This window comes from Agelaius tricolor, unplaced genomic scaffold, assembly GCF_023055355.1.
Source record: "Agelaius tricolor isolate 1412-34295 unplaced genomic scaffold, bAgeTri1.0.p SCAF_10, whole genome shotgun sequence".
Taxonomy (NCBI): domain Eukaryota; kingdom Metazoa; phylum Chordata; class Aves; order Passeriformes; family Icteridae; genus Agelaius; species Agelaius tricolor.
The window spans coordinates 34,015,774-34,042,268 of record NW_027269270.1 but is presented as its reverse complement, the minus strand read 5'-3'; the positions used below and the strand labels follow the sequence as shown (position 1 = coordinate 34,042,268).

Sequence of the window (26,495 nt, the reverse complement as noted above, 5' to 3'; positions counted from 1 at the left end):
CTGTACATCTGACCTGTCCATTCTACCACTGCTACATAAAGAATGAAACCAAATCCATTTGCCTACAAACTCCACTCATGCCCCAGTTATTAAATATACTATTAACAGATTAATTGCACAAATATTTCAGAGTTTATTCGTGGTTATGAAGTTCCCAACAGTTTCCCTCCCTTCCTGCTTCCCCTGTCTCCTGTTCCAACCAGCTGTAATTAAATTTCAAGTGGGAACCACTGCTCTGCTGCATAAGGGAGAGTGTTTACACATTGGATTTACATAATAATTCTGGGTAGTTTTTCAGGCACAAGTGGCTTTTCCTGACTTTCCACATGAGCCTTAATGCCTGCTCACCACAAGATAGGAAAATGTTGTTGCCCCACAAGCACCAAGGTACATTTATCCCAAAGATACGATCTGAGCATAAACACAACAGCTGATTATCCTATTTATTAAAAATTTAGGTGTCAATCCTGCCCCAAACACAATCCATGCAAGGAAAAAACTGCAGCAGAAGAAGGGAGAATCAGAATTCAAGTTCTTGATACCTCACACATATTTAACATTCTCTTGCTTTTCCATGGCTTTATCCATGACTTAATTTCTTCAGGAAGTCAATCCCACACTGGAATGATCCCCACAATTAGCAGTTCTGAATTTGATCTCCCAGCAAAGACCACTGGGTTGATGTAAAGTCCCAAATCCATAAAATGGGAGCTGGATGAACTAATTATGCTGACAGATTGCAGGGAGTCTGAGGAGCTGCAATCCTCTCTGCAAGGACAGCAAACAGACTTTTTTCCTCTAAATTATGTTCTTTTCATTTGGCAACAACATATGGCCACTGCCTCTCCCCAAATTCCTCTTATCTATTACTGAGAAACTGAAACCAAAACACTTGAGCTATCAACCCCAGGCAATGCTGCTTCCTGCAGCACCCTCCTGTCAAGCAGCAGCACTGGAAATATCCCAGGAGCTGGAGCACACAGAGATCAATCCTTGGCAACCCTACCCAAAATAACAGGAGTTTTCATTTTCATCAGAAAGAACATCACTGTAGGACAGGTCGTGTATTCTGGTCACTGCACTGAGCTGGAAGCTCAAATTAATTCTACTGCAAAAATCCAAATAATTTCTCTCTTCATTTCCACAACCTCATTGTCTCCATCTTTTCTGCTTTGGTCTCTAGAATTTCCTGCTTTAACTCTTTCCATAAAAGCCTCCTAATCTCAGTTGGATCTCCAGACTGAAGGAAGAGGAGTTCCAGCTCCAGGATCAGCTGGAGCCTCCCAAGAGCAGGAATTCCACACACAGGAGCCCCAGAAGGTTTGTGTGGGCTCACAATGGCCAGGTTACAATCAGGTGTGGAGCCCACCACCTCATCCTTTTGAAATGAAACACAAACACCCCTAAAACTGAAATGTTTCATGATAAAGCAGGAATTCCACACACAAGAACCCCAGAAGGTTTGTGTGGGCTCACAATGGCCAGGTTACATCCAGGTGTGGAGCCCACAACCTCATCCTTTTGAAGTGAAACACAAACACCCCTAAAACTGAAATGTTTCAAGACAAAACAGAAAACACATAAACAAGGAAAAAGATGATAAGAACCACAATGCACGAGCTGAGCTATGAAGATTTTCCTAACATTCCCTACACCTGCATCCCAGTTCTAGTTTTCCTTAAAAACAGCTCATTCTCTCTTAGCTGCTATTCTCTGAACCCCTGAAATGGCCAAGATGAACTGGCAACTCTTCTTTTGTTTCCAGCTAAGCATTACAGCTCAGCCCTCACCATGCCTTCACTGTGTATTCAGTTTTTCTCCTCCCACACAAAGAGGTGCATAAAAACATGAGGTAGTTGCTCATCTGTTCATCAAAGAATAATTAATAAGGCTGTTTAAGTAAAGCTTAATTCTCTGCTTTAGGGGAGAGCAAGCGTTAGGACCTGGAAACCAGGAGGGGAACAGAGAGACCAGCCATGAGACAGATCCCCTTCAGGCATGGTTTGGCCCTTAAAAAACCCCAAATCCTGCAGCAGGGGCTCACCTGGGTGGGAACAAGCACGGGAGGATAGGCCAGCTTGTGATGTCTGTACATCCAGAAGGAGAAGAGCACAATCACTGCAATCCCCATGATAGGCACCAAGGAGTAGAGCAAGGTGTTGAACAGAGGTGGCTTCGGTGTAACAGGATTGGAAGTTGCTGAAGGGGGAAGAAAAAAGACACAGCTTTTAAGGAACAAAACCAGGCAGTGTTTGAAATGTGCAGCAGCCTGATTCTCTAACAGCTGCTGCCATCATCACAGCAGGCTCCCAGTACCTGATTAGCCAGCACAAACTAACACCTGGTTAAAAGGCAGCACTCTGGAAAGCAGGGGAATAGCTCAGATCCCAGTGGAATTCTGGGCCTCCAGCAGCTTACAGGGGGTGGCTGAACTCCCAGGGGACTGCAAGAATTCATCACCTACTGAACTAAAACCAATCAATAGAGAGATTTGGCAACAAGCTCCAGCACTCCTGTGCCTGGCTGCAAGGAGGAGCTCTCCAGGTGAGGACATTTCCACATGACCTCAGAAAAGGCTCGGCAGGAGCAGGAGCTGCTTCCAAGGCAGCCACAGCCCCCTGGGGCAAGAGAGGGCTCAGGAGAGGGAGGAATGTCAATTCCTGCCTCAGCAGCATCGCTGACAAAAATGACAACAGTATCTCCTGGGTCAACAAAGGCTATTTTAATCTTGCAGAAAATGTTCTTTCATTTCATAAACAACTTCCTCTGGCTATTTGATACATGAGACATTTGCTGGTTTCAGCTCAGTTATTAACATCCCTTGGTTTTCCAGCAGATTCCTGACTGGAAGAAGATGGGCAAGAAAAATCCAATCACCTTATAGCGGTTGTTTTTTAAAATAATTATTTGTTAAGTCTGGCTAATTTGATTGTCTTTCAGAACCACAGAATATGCTGAGTGGAAGAACCCACAAGGATCCTGTGATCTGGGAGAAAGTTCTTTTCCCCTTTTTAGAGTTTACTGTGTCCATTTACAGAGAAGAAAGAAAAGGAACCTTTCCTGTTCCTTTTCTTCTTTTTTTGAAGAAAAGGAGCATCCCCAGGCTGGCACAGGAATACAGGTGTGACTGTGTTCACAGGGTGAGGGAAGAGATGAGAATGCTGACTCTATGTTTAGAAGACTTGATTTATTATTTTATGATATATATATATGTATTACATTATAACTGTACTAAAAAGAAAAAGAAGGGAAAGGTTTCTTCTGAAGCTAGCTAAGCTAAGAATAGAATAAGAAGTGTGAAAACAAAAGGCAGCTCTCTTGGACTCTGTCTGAGATAGCTCTGTCTTGATTGGCTATTAATTATAAACATTCAGGATGGCTTAATCAAAAATCTACCTGTTGCATTCCACAGCAGCAGGTAACCATTGTTTACATTCTGTCTCTGAGGCTTCAGCTCCTCAGAAGGGAAAATCTTCAAGGAAAGATTTTTAGTGAAAAAGATGTCTGCAACACACAGGGATAAGAAAGCTTTTGGCCCAAAAATTTACACCCTTAAAGGAGCTTAACCATGTAATTAAGGTAAGATTTGACAGTAACTTCTACATCTTAAACCAGGCCATTATTTCAGATTATCCTTCCTTCCCACCCTTGGAAAGAGCTGAAGTGCCTTTTATTGATTTTATTGGAATAAATGAAGTGGCACTGCACAGAGCTCTCCCAGCAGCCTGTGGCAGGAAAGGCAGCACTTTTGGGCAAGGGTGAGCTGCAGAAGAAGCAGGATGTGGAGTGCTGCTGTCAGGAGGAACTTACGCTGCGTGACCTCCATCTCCGGGAAGTAGAAGAAGCGCTCGTTGCACATGTTGCCCTCACAGCAACAGAAAAACACGTCAGGGCTGTCCTTCTTCTCGATGCAATCATTCCTGCAGGAGAGAAGGGGGAAAAGTTCAGTCATCTCCAGCTGGGTTGTCTTTGTTCAGGAGAAAATATTGTGCCTGTCTTTTAAATTTCCAGGGTGAACTTTGTTAAATCGACCGTGATCAAAATAACAGCTAAACCTAATGAGATAAATTAAAACTTTGATATTTTATATTGCAATGAAATTTTATTAAAGCAGAAACACATTTTTGTCATTCTTAAGACAAAGTCAAAGAAAACCAGCAGCAGGACAAAGTTAAAGAAAACCATCACCAGATTGAGGAGCAGTTCACAAGCTAGATTTAAACAGGACAAACGAGGCTGGAGGTAAGTGAGAAGGAAGAATTCTAAATTTTATTGTATTTGTAGAAAGAAATGATAAAATTTCCACAATCTCCTCTGCCTACATTATGCTCAGGGACAGAGCTTGTTTTATTCCCTGAATTAACTGCAGGAATGGCTTTTTCATTAATATTCTGCTAACAAATAAACTGAAACTATTCCCATCAGGAGAGAAAAAGCAGCAACCAGGAGAACTGGAAAAGGCTGAAGAAATACTGCAGGATTTTAAAGACAGCTGAAGATTGTCAGGGAGGTTTTGGGCTCATCTTCAAAACTTGGGGTTATTCCCTGGAGCCAGCTCTGGCTGTCACCCTGCCCTGTGACTTCCAGGGAACATTTTCTCTTTGATGTCCTGAATCTGCTGCTGTTTGGAGTCACCCCCACAAGTCCCAGAGCACCCCACGCTCCAGAGATAAGATTTGGGCAGCTCTGGACAAACACAGCACTGCCTCTGATTAGCACAAGTCACTTAATGAGGACTTACTCAGTTTCCAGCTCCTTCCTCACTGTCCTTCCCGTGTTTCTTTTCTTCTTCCAATTTCTTTTCTTTGCTCAAGGGAGAATTTAATCTCATGATTTTAGGAATTTTTTTTTTTTTAGATTGTGGGACTGAGCTTTAAACTTGTCATTAAAGCAAAAAACAGCCTGGGCTGGAGGACAATTTGATTTGGGAGAAAGGAATGCAAGGCTTTCTTCTAAAAATCCAACTTTAAAGAAATACAAATTCTGTAAAAATTACTGAAATAATTCCTCAATACTTTTTAATGATGATCCTCTGTGGATCTATTTCTTAATTCTCTGCCTTCCCAAATAATAAATGTTTTGGGCCAATAAAACCCAGTAGAGTATTTAAAAAGCTGCAACACCATTGCTTAAGAGAGTCATGACCTTTATTCAGTCAGCATCTAACAAACCCCAAGTCCTGCTGTTACTGCTTGTGGGTTCTTTCTGGACCATCTGTTATCAACAAAATAACTGGAAATTTAGAATATTCTTAGAGCTGCCATTGAGCTTATTAATAAACTGCCAAAATACTTCCATGATCTGGTAAATTGCAGACACAAAGTGCTGACTTTCCAACTCTAAAGACTTTGGAAATATCAACGAGAGAATTTTGCATCCTGGCTGCAATAATTATATTTGCACTGTTTGGCAATAACAAGGCACTACAGAATCCATTATTAATGGACTAAAAAAGAATAAATTAAATACCTGGGCTCATTCAGGAAGGTAAAACATGTTATTCTGCAAACAAGACAATGTACTCACATGGAGTCTGGTCCCTATCTGAAACTAAGATAATTATTCTCAGACTCACTGGTTGTGGAGGAGATGACGTAGAAATTATGGAGAGGCAAAAGAGTTTACAGTGACAAATCAATTGCAAAAATTCCTAGGAAAACTCACCTGTCATAACAATTGATGTCATCCAGCCAGCAGCCTTGCTTCACGATTTCAATTGATCCAGAAATATTCTTCCATGTGGCAAAGCAGTGTCTCCTTTTATCTTTATCACCATAGCAGGGCTCGATCCCACTGCGGTTGGTTTTGTCCTTCTCCCAGTTAGCATTGTAGTAGATGCACTCCTGTGTTTCTGATCTGCCCAGGATGGCACCTGGAGGGATGGGAAGCACAATTCAATGGAATTCTGCAGGATCAGGCCGATGAAGAAATGCAGGTTGTACAAAAATATCATTTCCTGCACGTACCAATGTGCCCTCTCTCCCCCCTTTTTAATAAAGAGAGAAAACACGGAAAGTTCAGCAGCATTCCAAGTGTTGAAACATAAAACAAAGATCTTCTGTGAAGTCAAACAGTGACTTGCATAACTTAGCAAGATTTGCAGAAATGAAGAACAAGTCATGGCAATACTTCTCCATGAATAGCAATAGCAGAGAAAATTTAGAATGCTGAGCAGGGAAGATTTAATTAAAATATTCGCCAAACCAGGAGCTTTAGCCAGGAAAATTCACCAAAAGGCATTTGTGCTTCTTATCTTGTTACAGGAGCCAAAAGAGCAGGGAGTTCATCTCAGAAAGCCCCAAAAAGCCAAGAAGTGTTTAGGGGCAAGTGTTACAGAATCCCAGAACAGTGTGGGTTGGAAAGGACCTTAGAGAGCATTTAGGGACCATCTAGGAACTTCCTGGGATTTGGGTGGAGATCCCTCCAGAGTTAATGGGATGCAAAGCACCAGCCTGGCTCCTGCCAAGGTGAAGGGTTGTTGGGAAGCAAGACTGTTAACAGAAGACAGGGAGGGAGTGAGAACTGCCTTTTACTTCTGTTTTTCTCTTGTCAGACACTGACCAGAGAGAGCGTGCCATTCATCTCCATGGGAGCTCCACCATTTAACATGGGTTAAAACCATGGGAAAATGGAGATGGAGGAGCTGGAGAACCAGAGCATCCACTGAGGAAGGCTCAGGAGGATGCCAAAGCACTTTGCCTGTATTTATCCATACAGTCACAATTTTTAAGACATTACATTGCCCAGCACACTGAAGACCAGACTGGAAGAGAAAAGGTTTCCCACAGCAGTTTTTGACGTGTTTATTTGCATCACTCACTACCTCCTTTACCCACGTTTATCCACAATAAATGTGACCCAGCAGCCACTCCTGAGGAGAATGAGGATTATTCCCACCTGAGCACAGGAAGGCAGAGCTGAGCCCAGCACTGCCCATCCTGAGCATCCCACCTTGCTCTGCCTGTGTTCCCAAAATAGGCAGGAGCTGGAGGATCAATGGGAGAGGGGCAGGAGCCAGCTGGGAACGCTGCGAGGGGCAGCCTGGGAACCATTAAATTCCTTGTGCTGCCACGGCCTGACCTTTACAGCTCTCAGCTATGGCAAGAAACAGATGAGGCAACAGATTGAACAATTTGGTTCTGTCAGTGCAATAAAGCAGAAGTCCTGGATTTCTCTCACACGTGCCATTGCTTTTCTCCTGCTGCCAAGCCCAGCTTTGAAGGACCACAGACAAGCTGAAATTTATAAAATTCAACAACTGCAGTAAAACTAACTTTGCATAAATATTCTCTTTGTTCCTGTCTTCTTTCTAGTCAGGTTTTCTTATCCATCTATTTTTTAATCCATCAATGCTCCAATCAGTGACTGGCAGCAGCCACTGGTAGTTTAATGACCTTGGATCTGGCTGGGGCCTCTGACCTGAGCAGGCACCTGCAATGGCTCTGGCCAGACTAAGCCAGGCTTGAGCAGAGCAGGACAATCCTGGATTAATCCTTCAAAGCAGAAAAGCAGGAACGTGGTGGAAGCAAGGTAAGAGGAGAAGGGGAACCACACAAAGAAGGCAGCCCTGAGCCCATCTGCTTCCAAGCAGCTCTGCCACCCCCTCCACAGGGATGGAGCTCCCAGGGGACAAGGGCAGCTGGCATTTACAGTAAAGTGAATTTATTAGGCAGAGCAGGTCTCTAATGGAACTGCTGTGTCCATTCTGAGTGCACAGGGAATTGCCAGGTCCTCAGAAACCAATTCCTGAATCTCAAAAAGCAAAGTGGTGCTGCTGAAAGAAGCCAAACTCCAGCAGTGTCCTGTGGCTGGAACAGGAGGTCTGAAAGCTTGGGGTAAACACACTGGGAAAGCAAAGGGCATTAAGTACAGAACTGAGTTTACTTTGGGCCCATTAAGCCAGATCCCACTGGATATCTGAGTATTCCCATCCCAGTGCTGCCATCCCTCACACTCCTGTCCATCCACCACAGCTGCTCTCGGGGAACAAAACCAACATTTGAACTTGTGAACCACTCCTAACACAGGAAACAGCAGACCTGGGAGCAATTCCATCAGACAGTTCAAGAGCAGCCTGGAAAACCTCACCCCAGGAGGAGCTGGAAGCACTGGCTGCCATTTCTCAAACAGAGAGACTGAGTGACTGAAAAAAATCGTCCAGTTTTTTAATTAATTAAGAAGGGGCAAACAGTGCACAGCTCCCAAGGACTGACATGGCCTTAATTCAGGAAGGATCCCTGGGCAAAGGTGCTGGATGGAATAGGAATTGTCTCTTGCAGGTATCATTAAAAAAAAAAAAGACAGAAACTGCTGGGAGTTCATCATCCAGCTTCATCCACTAAACCTAACATTGAGCAACACAAGCCCATGGTCTGTGCTGCAGGAATGGTTTCCTGATACTTTATCTGAGATGTGATAATGATCGTGTCCCTCCCTTTCCAGGGAAGACTTCAACACTTCCCACGTCCTACCCTCACTCCAAACCCTGCTTTTGCTGCGTGATTAGTTGGTGACACCACGGAAAGACACAAAGGGCAAAGGAACTGAATCTGTGATCTCTCACTGCTTTATGAAATGTAACAACATTTTCAAGCTGAAGTCATGAAAATTGATGAAAAGCCTGCAAAGATTAGTTTAATGGTGCCAAGGACACTTTTTTTTTTTTTTGCTATTCCCTAGAGAATTTACAATATATAAAAGAACTGAAGGGTGAGGTTCAGTCTGGCAGACACCTCTGCCTGTAACAAAAGGTTACTTAAATTGTGTTATATTTGAGATGAATTTGAACTCTTTAAGTACTGAAATACAAGGAATGGAGCAGTTGATTAGAATAAACCAGCAGAGCACCACAGGGACTGAGTAACTCATAGATAGAATGGCCCATTCACCAAAATACCAGAATTGTAACACGCTGTTCCAGAGGAGCAGAAAAGAACAGAAAATGAAGCATAAATAGAATTAACACCTTACACAAAAACCTTCAGCTGCTGCACAGGTACCTTTTCTCAAGTACTTGCCCATGTGTGTTATTCTATTTGTTTCCACAGTGATCTCAAACACTTCCTAGCCCTACAAATATATCTAAGAACAGACTACAAATATAGACTAAAAAAGCCCAGCTTTGATGTTCCTGCGAGCAGGAAGCAGGGCTTTATCATTCTCTATTTTTTCTGATAACACCCAGGGGAATGTTTCTCAAAGGAAGAAGAAAGAAGTTATTTCCAACCTAATAAAGCAAACCGAGTTCCAAGAGAAAGGATTCTGTCCTCCTTTTACATGCCACGATGTCCCCAAACTGATTTTGTTGATTTTTAGACTAATATTAGTGCTATTATCACTGTTCTCAATGCTCCCAGGTCAAACCAGGACTGTACTTCAGATGAGCTGAGCCAAAGTACATTCATTAAATCCAAACACAGCAGCAATTAGCTCAGGCAAGGCAAGAACTGCAGCAAAGATAAACAAGGCAGTGAGGTACCAAATCACCTGCACTGCTGCCACCCTGCCCCGTAAATATTTAAAATTTAAAGATTAACCTGATGGTCCAGAAAGCTGCTTTCTTCTTCTAAAATAGTCATAAAAATAAATGAGTTTGCAACTTGAACAGGGGTAAACTTGGTAAGCTTTAGTGTAGTTTTGTACAGCAAGAGCTGCATTTTTCTCCAGGATTGGAGTGGGGGGAGCAACAGGAAATCTGTATTTGCTAAGATATCTCATCATATACTTGGAAAATATTTCAATTTTTTTGCAGTTCACACCTTTTCAAAATGGAAAATTTGTAAGGACGAGCCTGCCATGGAAGTATGAAATTCTGTAGCTGAGATAACACTTCTGAAAAAGAAGGAGAGAAGAATAAAGTGCTGGAAAACTGAAGGATGATCAAGCCAAAGGCTCTACAGCAGAGTGGAAACTATGGAGGATGATGTCACCTAAAACAGGGAATAGAACTGAGAGTGAAGAGGGGGAAGGTGAGAGGAATAATATCTGTATTGTTAAAAAACCCCCTTGCAGCCCCTGGTTTGCTTGGTGGACAGCAACAAAAAAAAACAACCTTTTTTTTTACTCTGAGTCTTCAGGACTTACAGTATGGAAAATAAATCAGCTGCTCTAACCACTAGATGATGTTATTTTACATATATAGATATATCTTGGGTTTATTTGCATGGTGCTCTGGCTGAAGGAAAAAAAAAAAAAAAAAAGCTGGGATTATTTTTCCAATGTGCTCCCCTCAGTCCCTCCCAGCAGTTTGTGCCACTGATAGAAGAAATTAATAATGCTGTAATGGGATTTTGCAGAGAACTTCCATTTTCTGCCTTCTACTTCCAAATATCTTCTTTAAGCCTGGATTTCAGGAAGTGGGAAACCCCCAGATCTCTGGTGGCCGAGTTTTCCAGAATGCTTTCAGAGCAAAGCACGTGGCAGAAAATAGAGAAAAAGGCTCAGTGGCCATCTCTGTTCTTTAGGTAGAAATTAAAGTGCCACCAAGAGCTGTCAGCCCTGAGATAAAGATTGTCATCCTCTGGGAATCTCCAGAGACTTGGAGTTAAGTGTTATTTTTCACACTCCCTGACTTCAAGGGAACACAGTAAAACACAGGCTGATGTTTTCAAGTTCAAACATGCCACTGCTGTCACTGCGAGGTGTGAGCAGCACACAGCACAAACACCTCCCAGCCACTGCCTGCTGAGCTCTCTAGGGGGGAAAAGCTCCCAAGATCCCAGAAATGGTTGGGTTGGAGGCACAGCCTTGGGGCTGCACTCATCTCAGGTGCTGGTGGCTTTCAGTCACTGCTGGTCCAGTGTCCCCTTCCTGGCATGAACACCAGATGGTTAAAATGTTCCAATATCACTAACACAGGGTTCAAAACTGAAAAGTTGAAATTCTACAAGATTCAGATGTTGGAAAAAATAGAATAGGGCCAACCAGTAACCAAGAAATTGGTTGGCTCTTGATAGAATGGCACTGAGTTTTACATCTTTTGTGTCTCACTCTTCATCTGATAATAGAAGAAAATCTTTTAAAATGCCTCTCAGCTGCCCCAGCTCTAAAAACCTAAGAACAATCAAACAACAGGTACTGGGTAGAAATACTCATTTCCCAATTTGGATTATCCTCCTCTCCCCAGTGCAAAACCCCAAACACAAAGAATAATGATAAGGAGAAAACTTGATTCATTTGACAATAAAACTTGCACCCTGATTATCCAGGAGGGTTCACCTCCTCTTGCCTCTGGATGAAGCTGAGGGAAGGAGCCAGGGATTCTCTCCCAGTGCACACAGGAGTGACACCATTCCCACCCAGAGTCCTGGAATGCTGTTACTAAACTCAAAAAGAGGCCCTTCAGCACTAAAGGCCCCAATTAAGCAGCTAAATAAACCACCTAAGGACACACAGACTGGATCAGGAATGATGAATCCTTCTCAGGGGTGAGTCTCATGCTGCTGGTGGCAAGCAGCAGCATTTCTATTTTGGGACCTGCCAGGGAGTTTCCCAGGAATGATCTCAGATACCTGTCAGAGCTGTTCTCTGATCTGAGAATCCCCAACCAGCACAATCCTGCAGCTCATCAGATATGGGAGCTCCTCTCAGGAACATCCAGCTGTGAATCCCAAAGGATTTTGGATCAAAATGATCCTGTTTGGGCTTGATGTTTGTGGAGGTTCTTCTCTGAGCTACAAAACTTCCTGAGAACTTGTGAGCTATGAAACATTTAGAATTTTCTCCAAGGGAGGGTTAAAATTCCTGCAGCCTCATGGAGATGGGAAATTTGAACATATTAATCACTTCATTAAAAAGCATTGGGAAAGCTTCATTTTAGCTGTCTTCAAATTTCACTCCCTGGTTAGGCTGTAAGAGAGGATCAAGAAATGAGATTTTCTCCAGCCCTCCTCCTGTACTGTTTGTGTCACACCCCTTCCAGGGGCTGTTCAGCAGGATCAGTGTCAGTATTTCACCTGCATTTAGAAAGACAAAGAAGGAGTCTCCTCTCCACAGATTCCCTCCTGACCCCTCAAAGACACACTCAGGAGAGTTAATTCCAGCTAATTACAACAAAATATTCTACCTTTTGCCTCCCAAATCAGTCAAGCACAATGCAAATGTAACAGTTTGACTGCAAAGCAAACAGAACCACACACCAAGTCAAACAAAAACACAGTCAAGACATCTAAGAGGCAAGCATCCAACTCCACATTTGATGTTTCCTCCACATGATATATCCAACCCCCACTTCTTTTTCTGTCTTACAGGACCTTATGTAACTATTTAAAAGACAACAGGACCAGTGTGATTCTGCCTTCAAGTCAGCTCTCCAACAAATCTCTCTGTGGGTGTCGTGTCCCACTCGGTGCTATTGCAAGCAAAAACACCACCCAGTTCTCCTACATGTGCTGATCAAGCTTCTTATTTACATTCTAATTCTTTAGCCATCCTTATACGTCTCTTTTTTTTCTGTGGTTACAACCAAAACCCCAGCCTAAACACACTTACAACCAGTTTTGTTGTTTGTTTTGTTGATTTTTTTTTTTTTTTTTAATTTTTAAAGCATCAGCTGTATCTTTTTCCTTCAAGCTGGCCCAGCAAAATTCCCAAGTGCTCAGCTCATGGGCAGGAGCTGGATGGTCAGTGCACAGCCAGACAAGCTCCAGCTGCCCTTGTCCAGATGGCAGCTCAAAGGAGGAGACACAGGTCCCACATTTGTGTAAACACACACAGGGATTACCTGGGAGCTGCAGGCAAACAGGATAAGTGGAGGGGAAAAGGCAGAACTCAGTGCTGAGAAATTCAAGCCTTCCACTGCTCCTGCTCCACTGAGCTGGGAACCTGCCTTACTCCTCCTCTTCCATTTGATGGAGAATGGTCCCTCTGAGCCTCAGTCTTGGTTCCACACAGCCCATGAACCCAGGGCTTTGTGTTTTCATTTCCATTTTCATTTCCCCACCTCATCCCACCAGGGCTTGCCAAGTTCATCCTGCTCACACCCTTGGCCATTCCCAAGGCTTTCTCCAGGATGGATACTGGGTTTGTTTGCTGGGACACACTCCTGCAGAAGCGCTTTGGGATCAGCTGCATCACTAAAGGATGGCACTGGCAGCTCGTGGGTCTGCCCTGATGCAGGAGCCCAGTCTGAAAAGCGTTTTGGAGCTGCAGCACAATCAAAAATCCAACTGGGCTGTGCGGCCTCAAACAGCCAAAGTGGCACAAATGAGTGGAAGTAATTCCTTCCTTCAGCCACTAAACTTAAATAAATGTCAGGCTGCAGCAGTACACATCTGAGTAAATACCTATCAGCACAAAAATGCTAATATGTTTGTGACTGCTGAACTCTCTTCCTAAAGCAAAAACATCTACATAACCCCAAACTTCACTGGGTCTGCTTCATTTTCCATTTCTACTGTCCAGTCCTGTTGAGATCAAATTCCAAACCTTGTCTACACTGGAAGAGTTTTAACATTTGTGTCCTCATGCTCTGAGATCAGTGTTGATTACATTTAAGAATCCAGCACAACTGCCTCTTTACCTCCAGCTAAAGTGGCTGTCACTTGAAATGGATTTTCTTTGTCCCCTCTCAGGCTGCCTCATTTTGCCAGACTGTAATCTGAAGATGAAGTGAAAAATCCCATTTCTAGAGCTGGAAACAGCCCTGTTTACAGACAGACAGCAGCACTGCTGCCATGGCCAGCACATCCCCTCCAGAGCCAGCTCCAAACACAGCTCCAGGCTCAGCTGCAGCCCAGCCCCAGGGAGCAGATCCTGCACCTCTGAGGGAGGCAAGAAAAGAGGACCAAGACTTTTTTTTGCCTCAAGTTTCTTATTCAGGACTTGTTTTCGATGGGTTAAGGGAAATCCAGTGCAACTACCTTATGGGGTCTTCATTAAGTAAATGTTTTCACTCATTATTTAAATACTCAGCATTTTTAACCCCCAGCATCACCTTGGCCTGCTCCAAGGCCACTCCAAGTGAGCTTCCCTCAGGAGTGAGAACTGACAGATGTCACAAAAACACTATTGGGACTGGCTTTACAGAGAACAAATTTGGATCTGAGTGACCAGTAAACTAGAGAAAATATCATTTATTTAAGATTTACAAGAAGAAAACAGCAATGGAACAGCAAAGCAAGTTCCTCATATTAAAAACTATTTTTCTGTTCAATTTTTCTAGTCTTTATGCATTCTCATGAAGCTGATCCACTCATCCTCTTCTTGAAAATGTTACTACTAATACTAATACTTATGTTATACTAATACTAATTATATCCAGAAAAGCAAGATCAACACCCAAAAGAACAAATCCAAAAAAGAAGCATTTCAAGACCAAAAGGAGGTTATTAAAGTCAGCATAATACACATTAAAACTTAATTTTTTTTGTATTTTTTTATCAGAACTTTAGGAACAACTGACTGGAAAGGGGAAAAATTTTAAATTACCATTTAAGAACTCTTTTCAGAGCATAAATCTGTAGTAGAGACTTTAAAATGTGCTACATATTGGCCATCCAGCACATTTATTGTCATTAAAATATTATATTCAGCCACTCCTGCAATAGCTGCTTTAAATAAATCAGCTCTGCTTTAACATGAGAATCAAATCAACACAAAAGTAACCCAGGACAGTGGGGTTTATTTCTCTTACCTGCCTAAAGCACTTGAAAATGGTTTAGATTTCCATTTTAGGTGTTCTTCTGAAGAAAACACCTCATTAGAAAGAACTGCAGTTCAATTCTAACAACCTGTAAATAATCTCTCTATTCCTTAAAATAAAAATTTAGAGGATTAAAAAAAATTATATATATATACATTTATATTTATATTTATATTTATATATAAAACCTACTAACATCAAGTAATTTATACATATAACCTACTAACATCAAGGAAAAATCCAACTAAGAAAAAAAATATTCTTATTTCTGGTTCTGTATGAGTAACAAATTTGATGTCAATCTCCACCATCTAATTTAACAGCACAAAAATACCTGTTAGAAACTCAAGGCTATTGCTGGAATTATCCCTAAGTATGAAAAAATTAAGTCACATTTTAGAAGTTTTAAGCATCTAAGCATTTAAAAATTAATTAATTAAATTAAATCTCATTGATGAACCATTCACACAAGCTATGGGGAATGCAAGTCAATGGGAGCATCACTGTTTGTTAGGAAAAGTATCCAAAACTAAAAAGTGTTACTGATATTTGAATTTTGGTAAAACCCCCCCTGATCCTACAACCCACACCTGACCCAGCACAATAATCCCAAATGTTGCAGTTTCAATGATAAAACTCCTTCAATGCTCAGCTGAGCCACTTTTGCTCCATCTCACTTGGCAAGAAAGCCTTAAAACCCCATTTGTTACAAACACCTTGCACCAAACCTGCAGTGTTACCTTCCCAATGTGCTGATTTCGAATATTAAGATCATCTCCAGGAATTCTGACTCTCAGGAGGCCCTGCACAGATCCCAGCACACCAGGATCTATATTTAGAACAGCAACTCCAGTTCAACCAGTCCATCAGTTCTCTACTGGGTGATGCTTTTAAATCAGGGGCAATCCAGATCTGCTGGCTGAGACTTGCATTAAAATATTTTCTTTTAATTCATTTTCCCCCCCATGCTGCATCAACAAGGCAAGATTACAGATCTCCAGAATGATAACCCTGCTGCAACATAAAAATATTCTTTTTTGCTACAGAACTGAAGAAAAATAAATTTCAAATCACTGCTAAGTCACAACAAAGCCACAACAGTTTTAGAATTCATAAAGATCAGGTGAAAAAAAATTAAGTAATGACCAAATACAGAGCAATGCACAACTCACTGACTCCTATAATGGATTTCCAAGTGGTTTTTGACAGCTAAATATTATTTAACTTATTGTCTGGTTACTTCTCCATCGTTTTGTGTATTGGATGAGCTCATGTTCCCAAACTTGGATTTAAAACACCACTGTGGTCTAGAAGCTACAAATATTTTTTAGAATCTAACCAACAGACTGGAATAAAGCACCAACAAAAATTGAAATACAAAACAAACCCCATGCAACTTGAATATTTATTTAACAGAACTACCCAGTTTTACTGACTCACTGACAAATTGTTTGAGTATTAAAGGTTTACCTTCATTTCAAACCTCCCCATAAAACACATCAAGTTCTCCAATGGGCCCTAAACAATGCTAATGAATAAAGAAGGGAACAAGCAGCACATGTGAATATTTCAGATCTCAGAGAAATCACTTCAGCTGCCCTTGGTGCACACAAATGAGGAGCAGTCACGTCCCTAAGCAGGCGCAGATTTAAGCCCTGAACACAGATTTGAGGAGCTCCCCTCCCTCAGCTCTTCAGCAGCCACACAGAACTGAAATTGTACCCCGAGAAAATGAGCTTTATTTGGGAACTTGGCTGTGCTTGACCCTTTTCAGGAGCCTGAAGCAAGGCAGCTCCATCCCCCGGAGCTGGGAGGGTGGAAATGGGGCCCCAGCATCTCCCCTGAGCAGCAGCAGCAGAGATCCAGATCAAAGCTTCCTGCACCTTCCCTCAGATCTGCATCCAGCAGCAGGGGAAAACCCACTCAGGGCTCACCTGGCTCCCTCCTGCCAGCTGAACCTTCAGCATCGCAGTTGCTGCATCTGAAATAACCCAAAGGACTCATTAAAGCCTTTCTAGATACAAAATCCCCATTTTTGCCACTCGCTGAAGGAATCCAAATGTGCCATTTTTCTAGCAGTTAGGGATGATACTGAGCCTCTTTCTCTACAAACAAATACAGATACAAAAAACCAGTTAAGAGAGTTTCTGGCATTCGAGAAAGGAAGATGATAAATGTAATACAACCAGTTTTAATCAAGATCAAAGCTGCAGGAGAATGCAGACAGACAGTCTAGACTGCTTTACTTTGAAAGCCTAAGCATATAAAGCAACATCTGCAAAGAACATTAATCACATTTAGTCCACAATCTTATCACCTCCCAAGCAAGCAGAAACAACTTTTACTTAAAAGTCATATGCTTCTATGTGACAAGCGTTTTTAATTATCTTTAAATTAGATATTTATCACTGATTACAAAGCTGCTCTGTTCACTTTGAAATAAGCTGATGTAATTTGAAATACATTTGCAGAGCTCCCTGGACAAAAAATGGAATAAAGTATTGGTAAGGAAGCCTCGTGAACAGTAACAATTATTTGACATCACTGGTACAGAGTGGGAATTCTCAAAATATTGAATTAAGTTCTGATTTGCTCCTCTGCATTTCAGACCACAACTCAGCAGACAGCAATAAAGAGAAAGATTTTCTGTACAGTTTTCTTTAGCTTTAGAAAATAACTTGAGAATATAAATAATCAGGCTTTCCTTCAATTTTCTTTCTATAAAAAAATTTATCTCGCTCCTGCACTTTAGAGGGGAATTAAAAATTGGAGAGATGGTGCATATCTACATATAGAGTATTTATGTGATAATGCACATCTTTCTATACAAAAGCAATTTATTTCTTGTTTACCTTGGTTTATTTTGCTCATATTCTGGTCCATTCTCCCTTATGATTTTGCCTACTCACTAGCAATCATTTAATTTATTTTATTTAAAGTGTCTTGCATTAAAGTTTTCCCTTCTGCCAAGGTTTTCATACAATCTACCCTTCAACAAGAGCCTGGCAGAGACAAATCCACAAAAAAAAAATCCATCATCTTACAACCCTGAGGCAACAGCTGTGACAATTTACAACATTATAAACCCACAGAGGCAAAGAACAAAACTGGGAATTTCTGCACTGAACTCAGCTTCTCCAGCAGCCCCACATCCCACAGGAGAGCTGGTGAAACGCAGCAGCAAATCCAAAATTTATGAGTCTTACTCAAAAATCTGGGTGTTAAATTCCTCAGTTCAGAGCAGGCAGAGTGTGCAGCCTCCCCTGCAGCAGGATTTGCTGGCAAAATGGATTTTTAGGATTTCTCCTGATACCTTTCAGCTGGAGATCCCTCTGCAGATCCCTTCTGGAGATCTCTCTGCAGGCTCTGCTGGCCATCCTGCTGCTCCTGAGATTCCTGCCCACAAACTTACAGGCAAAAAGGCAATTCTGAATCCTTTTTTCCCCAGATCCTCCCCAGTCTGGTCCCTTTGCTGTTGCAACTCTCAGCTGCAGAACAGAGGTTTTGCAGCAGCAAAGCCCCAGTCACTCATCCCACCCTGAGGAGGGGAGATTTCATTGAATTTCTGTGGAAAAGCACCTGGTTTATTCTCCCTGCTCAGGCTGCAGCATCCTCCTGAAGCTCTGCAGCGTTCCTGGAGTGCTGGAGTTCATCTGCCTGAGCTATTTTAAGAATTTCCTATCTTTAGGCCTACTGACAACACTTTTTTTATTTTTTAATGTAACTTTAACCTCCCACAAAAAGCAGTTGAACAAAGAGAGACTCTGCACACCTTCTGAGACTCCTACACCTGTGGAAATTGGAATGCTTGGAGAAATACCCTCCTATACTATGATTTAAGTTCATTTCTTGGTGTTCTTTTCTTATTTAACTGGGCATCTCATAGAGCCACACCAAGGCAATCTCTTTTCTGGCCAATTTTTAATTTGCTTATCTGATCAATACCACCACAATTCTTTAAGTTACAAGTATTTAGGTAGAGCAGGAAATTTTAAAGTGCTGTAGGATAATGCAGAGGCTTTCTCAGAGCTTGGCTATTTATCTTCAAAACCCTGGGATTGGTTTGGGCTGCAAAATTTTAATGAGGTAAATTTGATAGAATAACGAGAACTAGACAGCTGCTTTTAAAACAGCAAATAAAATTTAGTTTCAATCCTAACTCCAGCTAGATGAACTTCAATTTTTATTATCTCATCTCATGGAATGAACCACGTGGCCTAGGAGAAATACCACTGTGGCCATTTAAAGACAAGGCAGGTTCTGACAGTTCTCACTGAACTCTCAGAGGAAACCAGAATTCCAAAGTCCAGGGATGAATCAGGGAATCTCGGGTACGTGACCCAAGAAAACAACACCACAAACAAAAGCTTTAGGGCAAAAGCACAGCACTTGCTACTACAAGATAATTTGTCTTCTAAATTTAGATAACAATTAAGAAAATGTTATCTAGTGACCTGAAATCTGGAAGGCACTTTAGGATATGGTTTTGACCTTCTAGCTCTTATTCAAGAACACATTCAAAGCCAAAATATGGATGCTGTTACTCCATTTAAAAGCCTCTTGACACTTTGACAAAGTAACAGCCTTACATTTGATGATTGAAACTCCAAGTTCCACGGCAATAAAAGGCTCCAGAGGGTTCCCTGAACACGTTTTCCATGGGTACTCCCTGTGCCCAGAGGCAATGGGGTGAATCTCTCCTGCCTCTCAAAGATAAGAGGACAAAGATGACTGTGGATATATTGCATTAGTTTATTTGGGAGGGACCTGCCAGACAGGTGAGCTGCTAACACGTCTTCAAAAACACTCCTAGGAAATTACCAGAACATCAGTGAGAGAAGAAAATGACAATTTTTAAGCTATGCTGCATGAAAGATTACAAAAAAGACATTTAAGCTACAATTCTGTCTATTAATGCCATCCTCTGTTAAGTATGAATTCCCCAGAAGTGAAGGGGCTGCTTGCAATACGCAGGATTCCCTGGAAATAGGATTCCACCCACTGCACGTGGAGGCAGGTGAGTAAGAGGCAAAGAAGGATCTCTTCAAGGAACCTCCCATGGGCTAACACTCACTAAACATGAGAAATTCTGGATTTCACAGCATTTTGGAAGATCAGAGCAGCCTGGAGTAGCCTGTGTAATAAATATATGAAGAAACTTTTCAGGCCAGGGTGTGGAAACGTTGTATAAATGTAATACACTAGAAATTCAGAACTTATCAATGCATGAGTCTTAAGACCAGGGGAAATAAAAAAATCTGTACTTGAGTCCAGGAGTACAAATCACATCAACTCATTTTGATCTGTTTTGCTCAAGCAGCACTGCTAATAAAGAAGCAGAGGATTGAGAGATGAAAGCAAGTGAGCAGAGCCCAGGACACCCAGCTTGGATTAGCCCATATCACTGCAATCAATGTCTCAGTGTGCCTAAAGTCACCCAGAGGAGCCAGCAGCACTGAATCTGCTGACAGGGACTTTTGGGGCTTGCTGAGGGTGAAGAGAATCCAGCCATGAGGCCAGGCTGGCAGGGACAGACAGACTGCCAGGGACACACAGCACTGCTCACCCCTGCAGGATCCTCCCCAGGACAGTGCCCAGGGAAGGAGCAGGGAATCACCAGCACAGCCACACTGAACTCCACAGAAACAGGAGTGAACTCCACAGAAACAGGAGTGAGCTCCACAGAAACAGGAGTGAGCTCCACAGGAACAGGAGTGAGCTCCACAGGAACAGGAGTGAACTCCACAGGAACAGGAGTGAGCTCCACAGAAACAGGAGTGAGCTCCACCAAAACAGGAGTGAACTCCACAGAAACAGGAGTGAGCTCCACAGAATCAGGAGTGAGCTCCACAGAAACAGGAGTGAGCTCCACAGAAACAGGAGTGAGCTCCACAGAAACAGGAGTGAGCTCCACAGGAACAGGAGTGAGCTCCATAGAAACAGGAGTGAGCTCCACAGAAACAGGAGTGAGCTCCACAGAAACAGGAGTGAACTCCCCAGAAAGAGGAGTGAACTCCACAGAAACAGGAGTGAGCTCCACAGAAACAGGAGTGAGCTCCACAGGAACAGGAGTGAGCTCCACAGGAACAGGAGTGAGCTCCATAGAAACAGGAGTGAGCTCCACAGAAACAGGAGTGAGCTCCACAGGAACAGGAGTGAGCTCCACCAAAACAGGAGTGAGCTCCACAGAAACAGGAGTGAGCTCCACAGGAACAGGAGTGAACTCCACAGGAACAGGAGTGAGCTCCACAGAAACAGGAGTGAGCTCCACAGGAACAGGAGTGAGCTCCACAGAAACAGGAGTGAGCTCCATAGAAACAGGAGTGAGCTCCACAGAAACAGGAGTGAGCTCCACCAAAACAGGAGTGAACTCCACAGAAACAGGAGTGAACTCCCCAGAAACAGGAGTGAGCTCCACAGAAACAGGAGTGAACTCCACAGAAACAGGAGTGAACTCCACAGAAACAGGAGTGAACTCCACAGAAACAGGAGTGAGCTCCACAGGAACAGGAGTGAGCTCCACAGGAACAGGAGTGAGCTCCACAGAAACAGGAGTGAGCTCCACAGGAACAGGAGTGAACTCCCCAGAAAGAGGAGTGAACTCCACAGGAACAGGAGTGAGCTCCACAGGAACAGACGGTGACCGGGCTGAGTGAACTTTGCTCGGGCTCAGCAGGGCTGATCCATGATCCACCCCCTCCCTCCCTCCCTCCCTCCTGCCACCCCGGCTCCAGCTCGAGGAAAAGCCGGCCTGGGGAGGGGAAGGAGCAGCCCAGGGAGGGGAAGGACTGCTCCCTTCCAGAGAAATCCAGGGACAGGGAGCAGGGAATCTCCAGGGCAAGGGACACGGCTTCAATGCTGGCTCTGGAGACTTCCTCAGCACAAACTGAGGCTACAACTGCTTGGAAGAGATGAGGAAACAAACGTGTCCGAACACACAAACACAAACAGAAGGTCGGCCTAATTTTAATCTGGATTCTCCTTTTCAGGAGAATTTCGAAAGCCTCAGACAATGTGAACTGTAGGGTGAACTAAAGGCTTTTGGCAGCAGCGTTCAGCAATTATTTGATCTGGAAATTCCATGCAGACCCAAGTTTAATCACCTCTGAACAAACTATTCCTTCCTGAATTTGTCCATCTGTGAGATCATTTTTTATTTCCACATGTTCTGAAACACTGAGTTCTACAGTTTAATTACCCATCATTAGTAGATGTCCTTTTTCTGTTTAAAGTACCTTCATCAATCATTTGGGTGGATTTGATGCGAAGCAGCTGGCCAGCAGGCCGAGCAGGAAGACAGGACAAGTTACCAAAGTACTCAGCCCCCAAAGCATCCTGAAATGCATTTCCATGGTTTTCACACAAAGGTGGGATGTTGGCATGGACTGGGATGGAGAAATTACAGGTATTTAGCAGTATCTGGGTTATTCATTTCCAATTCCCAACCTGATTTAAAACAGAATGATGCTTAAAAGGAAATCCTTCAAGTTTGATGCTGGGAATTTTTATAACAGAAAATAACTCAGCAGATTTCAAGTTGTTTATATTTAGTTAAGTTATATATGTGCTCATATGGAACCTTTATTCTTAGCTATTGGGAATAAAGAAATATCTACATCCAAAAGAATGCCTTTCATTAGTAGCAAAATGAAAACTTTCCAGGTATTAAGGGCCAGAATAATGCTGTATTTTTACAGCTTAATTTTCCTTAAGATAGGAAGCATCGGTGTCATGGGGATTGCTGACTTTCTCCAGAGAAATTCCCAAGTTGTATTTGGAGTCTCTTACCCAGAGCAGTCATAAACACAAGTTTAAGGGCTTCTACTGCCAGATGTTGTGTTTGATGGAGAAGTGCTTGTGCTCACACAGAAACAGGTGTTCCTCTTGTCACAGCTGAGGAATTCACTCAGCAATAAATCCTCCTGGCAGGCCAGAAGAACACCAAAGCTTCACAAACGCAACAAAAAAATTTATGGGAGAATTCTCCTGTCTTGCCTGCTCCAGGTGTTTATCCTGTGGTAGTCGATGAGCGTTTGAACGTGAACACAAACAGTTCTATCAGCAAGATCAATAAGGAGAATTTCCCTTTGCAAAGGAGAAGAAAAATGGTCTGGTTTTTCATTTGGATTTTTTTGCTGTTCGGTTGGCTGGCTTTTGTTGTTTGGGTTTCTTCCCCCAGGACAATGATTACCTCCAGACAGCCAACACAGGAACAGAAATTTAATAAATCACTGGCCAAACAGCAACAATGACTCAACTTTCGGTGTAGCACCCTCAGGAGTGGTTAATTGTGTCCTATCAGGAACAAGACTCGTGCTATGGAGCCCACACCAGGAATGCCAGGCTTTCCTGAGCTCCCTTCCTTGAAAAGGCACTGAGGCAGAGCCTGCCACCTCCCTCCACCCTGCATCAGTCAGCAGCGTGTCCCACAGCTCAGGTGGGTGTCACGTTGCAGCTTCTCCTCTGGGGATGTTTATTTAAGCATTATTTATGCAGAGATACCAAGGTTGGTAATGCCCTGAACTCTGGCATCCCACTTCCCTGTAGAGTCCCAGCAGGAATGCAGCACTCCTGACCCCAGAGCTGCCCTGGGCACCTCAGAAGGGAGCACAGAGCACACACACCAACTCTGCCCACAGCCATTGCACTCTGGACTCGATGCCTCAGCCAGCCACCCTGTGAGAAATGACTGCTAAAGTTGCATTTTAAGTTTAATGTTAACAGTTTAAGCTCAACTGTTAAAGTTGAATTTTATTAAACTTGAACAAAACTACAACAGAGGACTAAATAAAGAAAAATTACAGTGCTGGGAGTCCCCACAGCCACATGGGCCATCTACAGAATGGATGCTCTGCCTTTTATACCCTTAGTCCCCCTGAAAGTTTTGTCAGTCAACTCTTTCTCTGCCATCCTTTGGTGCAGATTACTTTTGGCACCCTGAGTGGTGTCAGCTGTCGTTCTGCTGTGCCTCCTGGTACCAAGGCAGCCTCCTGTCCATGTCTTGGCTACCAAGGCTATTACAAGGGGGAGGAAAAGAGGACTGTGGAATGCCATATTATAATAATATTACTGTACAGCTATACAATATCTATCTCTTAATTGTGAGAGCCAACTATTACATATCTGTACAACCCCTTCCCAGGACTGAGGCCATCTGCTTAGATCGCCAACAACTTTTTTAAGGAATCCACAAACGTGCTCTCCTGCAAAAGGCACCTGCTGGAAATTCCACAGAAAAGCTTTAAGATTATCCTCCCAGGATGCCAAGAATCATTTATTTAACATTATCCTCATGGATGCCAAGAATGATCAGCCTTGCTAGAGAGAAGGTGGGCACACAAGAATCCAATGTGCATTCAGGCCTCTGCTCCCCAGTGGTGGCACTGTACCTCCACAGAAGCCACCACCTCAAAGAAGGGTTTAAAAATTCTGCTTTAAGTAAAAATCAACTTGAATATCACAGCTAACTGAATAAAGAAGAGGATGATGGAAATAGCAGCCTGGGCTTTGGAACACTGGCTTCTCTCTTCCCCACAAGGGAGGCTGAGCTGGGAGAGACCATGGCTGGGATAATCCCTCAGGTAAGAATGCCCTGTGTTTTTAAACTGATTTGACTTTCAGTCACGCTCCATGCAGCACTTCAAACCACAGCTACTAGAGACCAATTTATCTCCATTTCAGTGCCCATGCTTGGATCTCAGCTCAGAAGCTGTCCTCATGTAGAATTTCAGGGCAGATTAACAGTTACAGGATGTCTGCAGAAAGCCCAACAACAGCCTGAGGCTGGCGTCACCCTGCAGTGCAACAAAGGGGCCGAGTTCAGGCGCTGTCCCAAGGACTTGGCTCACAGCTGAACTCTCAGCACCACAAACTCACCCAGAGCTTTTCTGCCCAGCAGTGTGCCCTGCTGACTGGAAGGTATCCCTGCTTTATGGCTTACAGGCTTCTGACAATGCCCTGGTTCTCCCCTGGCAACTGAAGATGCCCCTGGGATTGAGACCTCTCAGGTCTCGTGGCTGTTCAGCTGCAAAATTCACCAGCCCCTGTTTGTAACTGGGATTCCTGAGGCTGGGTTTGGATTCAGTAATGCAGGCATTATCAGTTAGGGTTCTACATTTACAGGACATCCCCTACATTCTCCCCTCAACATTTCCAGACCTGTTAGTGCTGTCTGTTCTCTTCTAGGATCTGATTTTAGCACAAAGCTTTATGCCCACCTGCTCAGAATAAATTTCTGAGGACATCTGCAGCCAAAATCCGAGTAACATAAATTAAGATACTGCTAAGATTATGTTGCAAATAGTCTTTCCAAACAGTTTTCTTCAACCTGGGATGTAACTGGATTTTACTGATCCCTGTATCAGCCATTCTGTGATTGTGTCAGTCTGAATCTTTTATTTAGTTCCCACCTCATTGTTACCAGAGAACCTGCAAGACAGGAGTGAATTTTATCACCTATTCCTTGGAATGACAGCATCACAGAACAGTTTGAGTTGGAAGGGACTTTAGAGCTCATCTCATTCCATGCCCCTGACATGGGCAGGGACACCTTCCACTATCCCAGGGTGCTCCAGCCTGGCCTTGGAAACTTCCAGGGATCCAGGGGCAGCCACAGCTTCTCTGGGAGCCTGTGCCAGGCCCCTCTGCTGTTCTGCCTGGAAATCTTGAGTCTAGAGTGCCTGGAGAAAAATGTGATATGGAGATACTTAAAAAGCAAGGGAAGAGGACAAAACCCCTGTGAGAACAGGCCTGCACTGAGATCCTCAGAAGAACGCTGAAAAAGAGAAGCAAATTCTTTCTGAAGATGGAGGTTATTAAAAATGATACTGAATTGTGGCATTTTCCCTTTCTCACCCCCAGAACAGCTCCATTCACTGGCACTGAGGTGCTTTGCCCTGACAATTCCCCTCCTAGGACAATGCAGGCCTCCCTGGCAGCCCTTATTCCATCCATGGCTCTCCTTGCTCCAGCATCTCTCACCCAGCTCCTGCCTTTGATCCTCGTGGGAAATGAATTTGTAGGAAATTCTTCAAGCTTGACAGAAGGCTCACATAGTGTGTATCTGTATGTAACTGCTTGAGATAAGAAATGTTGACTTAGAAATGTCATGGAATTGGACAGACATTGTTGAGAGAGAAATGGAACTAGAAACAAGTTTTAAAGGATGGTTTTGTAAATAAGGCTGGGTACTTTGGAGGAATAGAGCTATGAAAGATGCATTGTAGTAGGAGCCACGAGGGGTAATTTTAGATGATTGGCTTTAAGGCATTTACAGCATGGTGTGGCTAAAGCTGACAGGCCAAGAAGCACCTACAATGTATTGTAATTAGGAAATATTTGGCTCCTGATTGTGATGGTGTGAATTCCAACATCTGTATTGTCTCACCCTTCTCATGAGACTGAAAATGGAATAGAAGTTTTTGGAGCACCTCTGTTACCCCATCTCTAAGTCAGAAAAAACCCCTAATCCAACAGATGCTGAGTGCAGAAAGCTCTGTGCTGTTTTTCCAGCCATTTCTGCTGCTGTAGCAGATTGGATCAGCCCAGCCCAAAGCCAGCAGAGCCACGAGGGCTGAGCCGGAGCGAGGAGTGACAGCAGCACAAAATGGGGATGTGGGGGAGGAATCACATACAAAGAAGAGGAACTCTGCTCTCACTGTTCTCCCAGCAGTTTTTGTTAAATAGCCTACAACTAAAACAACCTTTCTGGACAAGTACAAGGTGATTAAGAGGTTTTTGAAACTGGCTGAACTGCTGGAGGAACAACTAAAAATCGTGGATGTTGAGGGCTTGCTTCTAAAAGTTTTGCATTCCTGACCCTCTGGTTCAGAAAGAAGGAGAACAGTGGGGAGAA

The 26,495-nt window shown here is 43.2% G+C and overlaps 1 protein-coding gene across 2 annotated transcripts in view; it reads right to left on the bottom strand.

Annotated features, from left to right (window-relative positions):
* ACVR2A (activin A receptor type 2A) overlaps window positions 1-26,495 on the bottom strand; it is a 54,293-nt gene that overhangs the window by 16,758 nt on the left and 11,040 nt on the right. For both annotated transcript variants that reach the window (XM_071435491.1, XM_071435492.1), the window contains exons 2-4: window positions 5,665-5,872; window positions 3,811-3,920; window positions 2,045-2,199 (exon numbers count right to left, since the gene is read on the bottom strand). In XM_071435491.1, coding sequence (XP_071291592.1) covers window positions 2,045-2,199; window positions 3,811-3,920; window positions 5,665-5,872 — 473 coding nt within the window. The remainder of the gene's footprint in view (window positions 1-2,044; window positions 2,200-3,810; window positions 3,921-5,664; window positions 5,873-26,495) is intronic.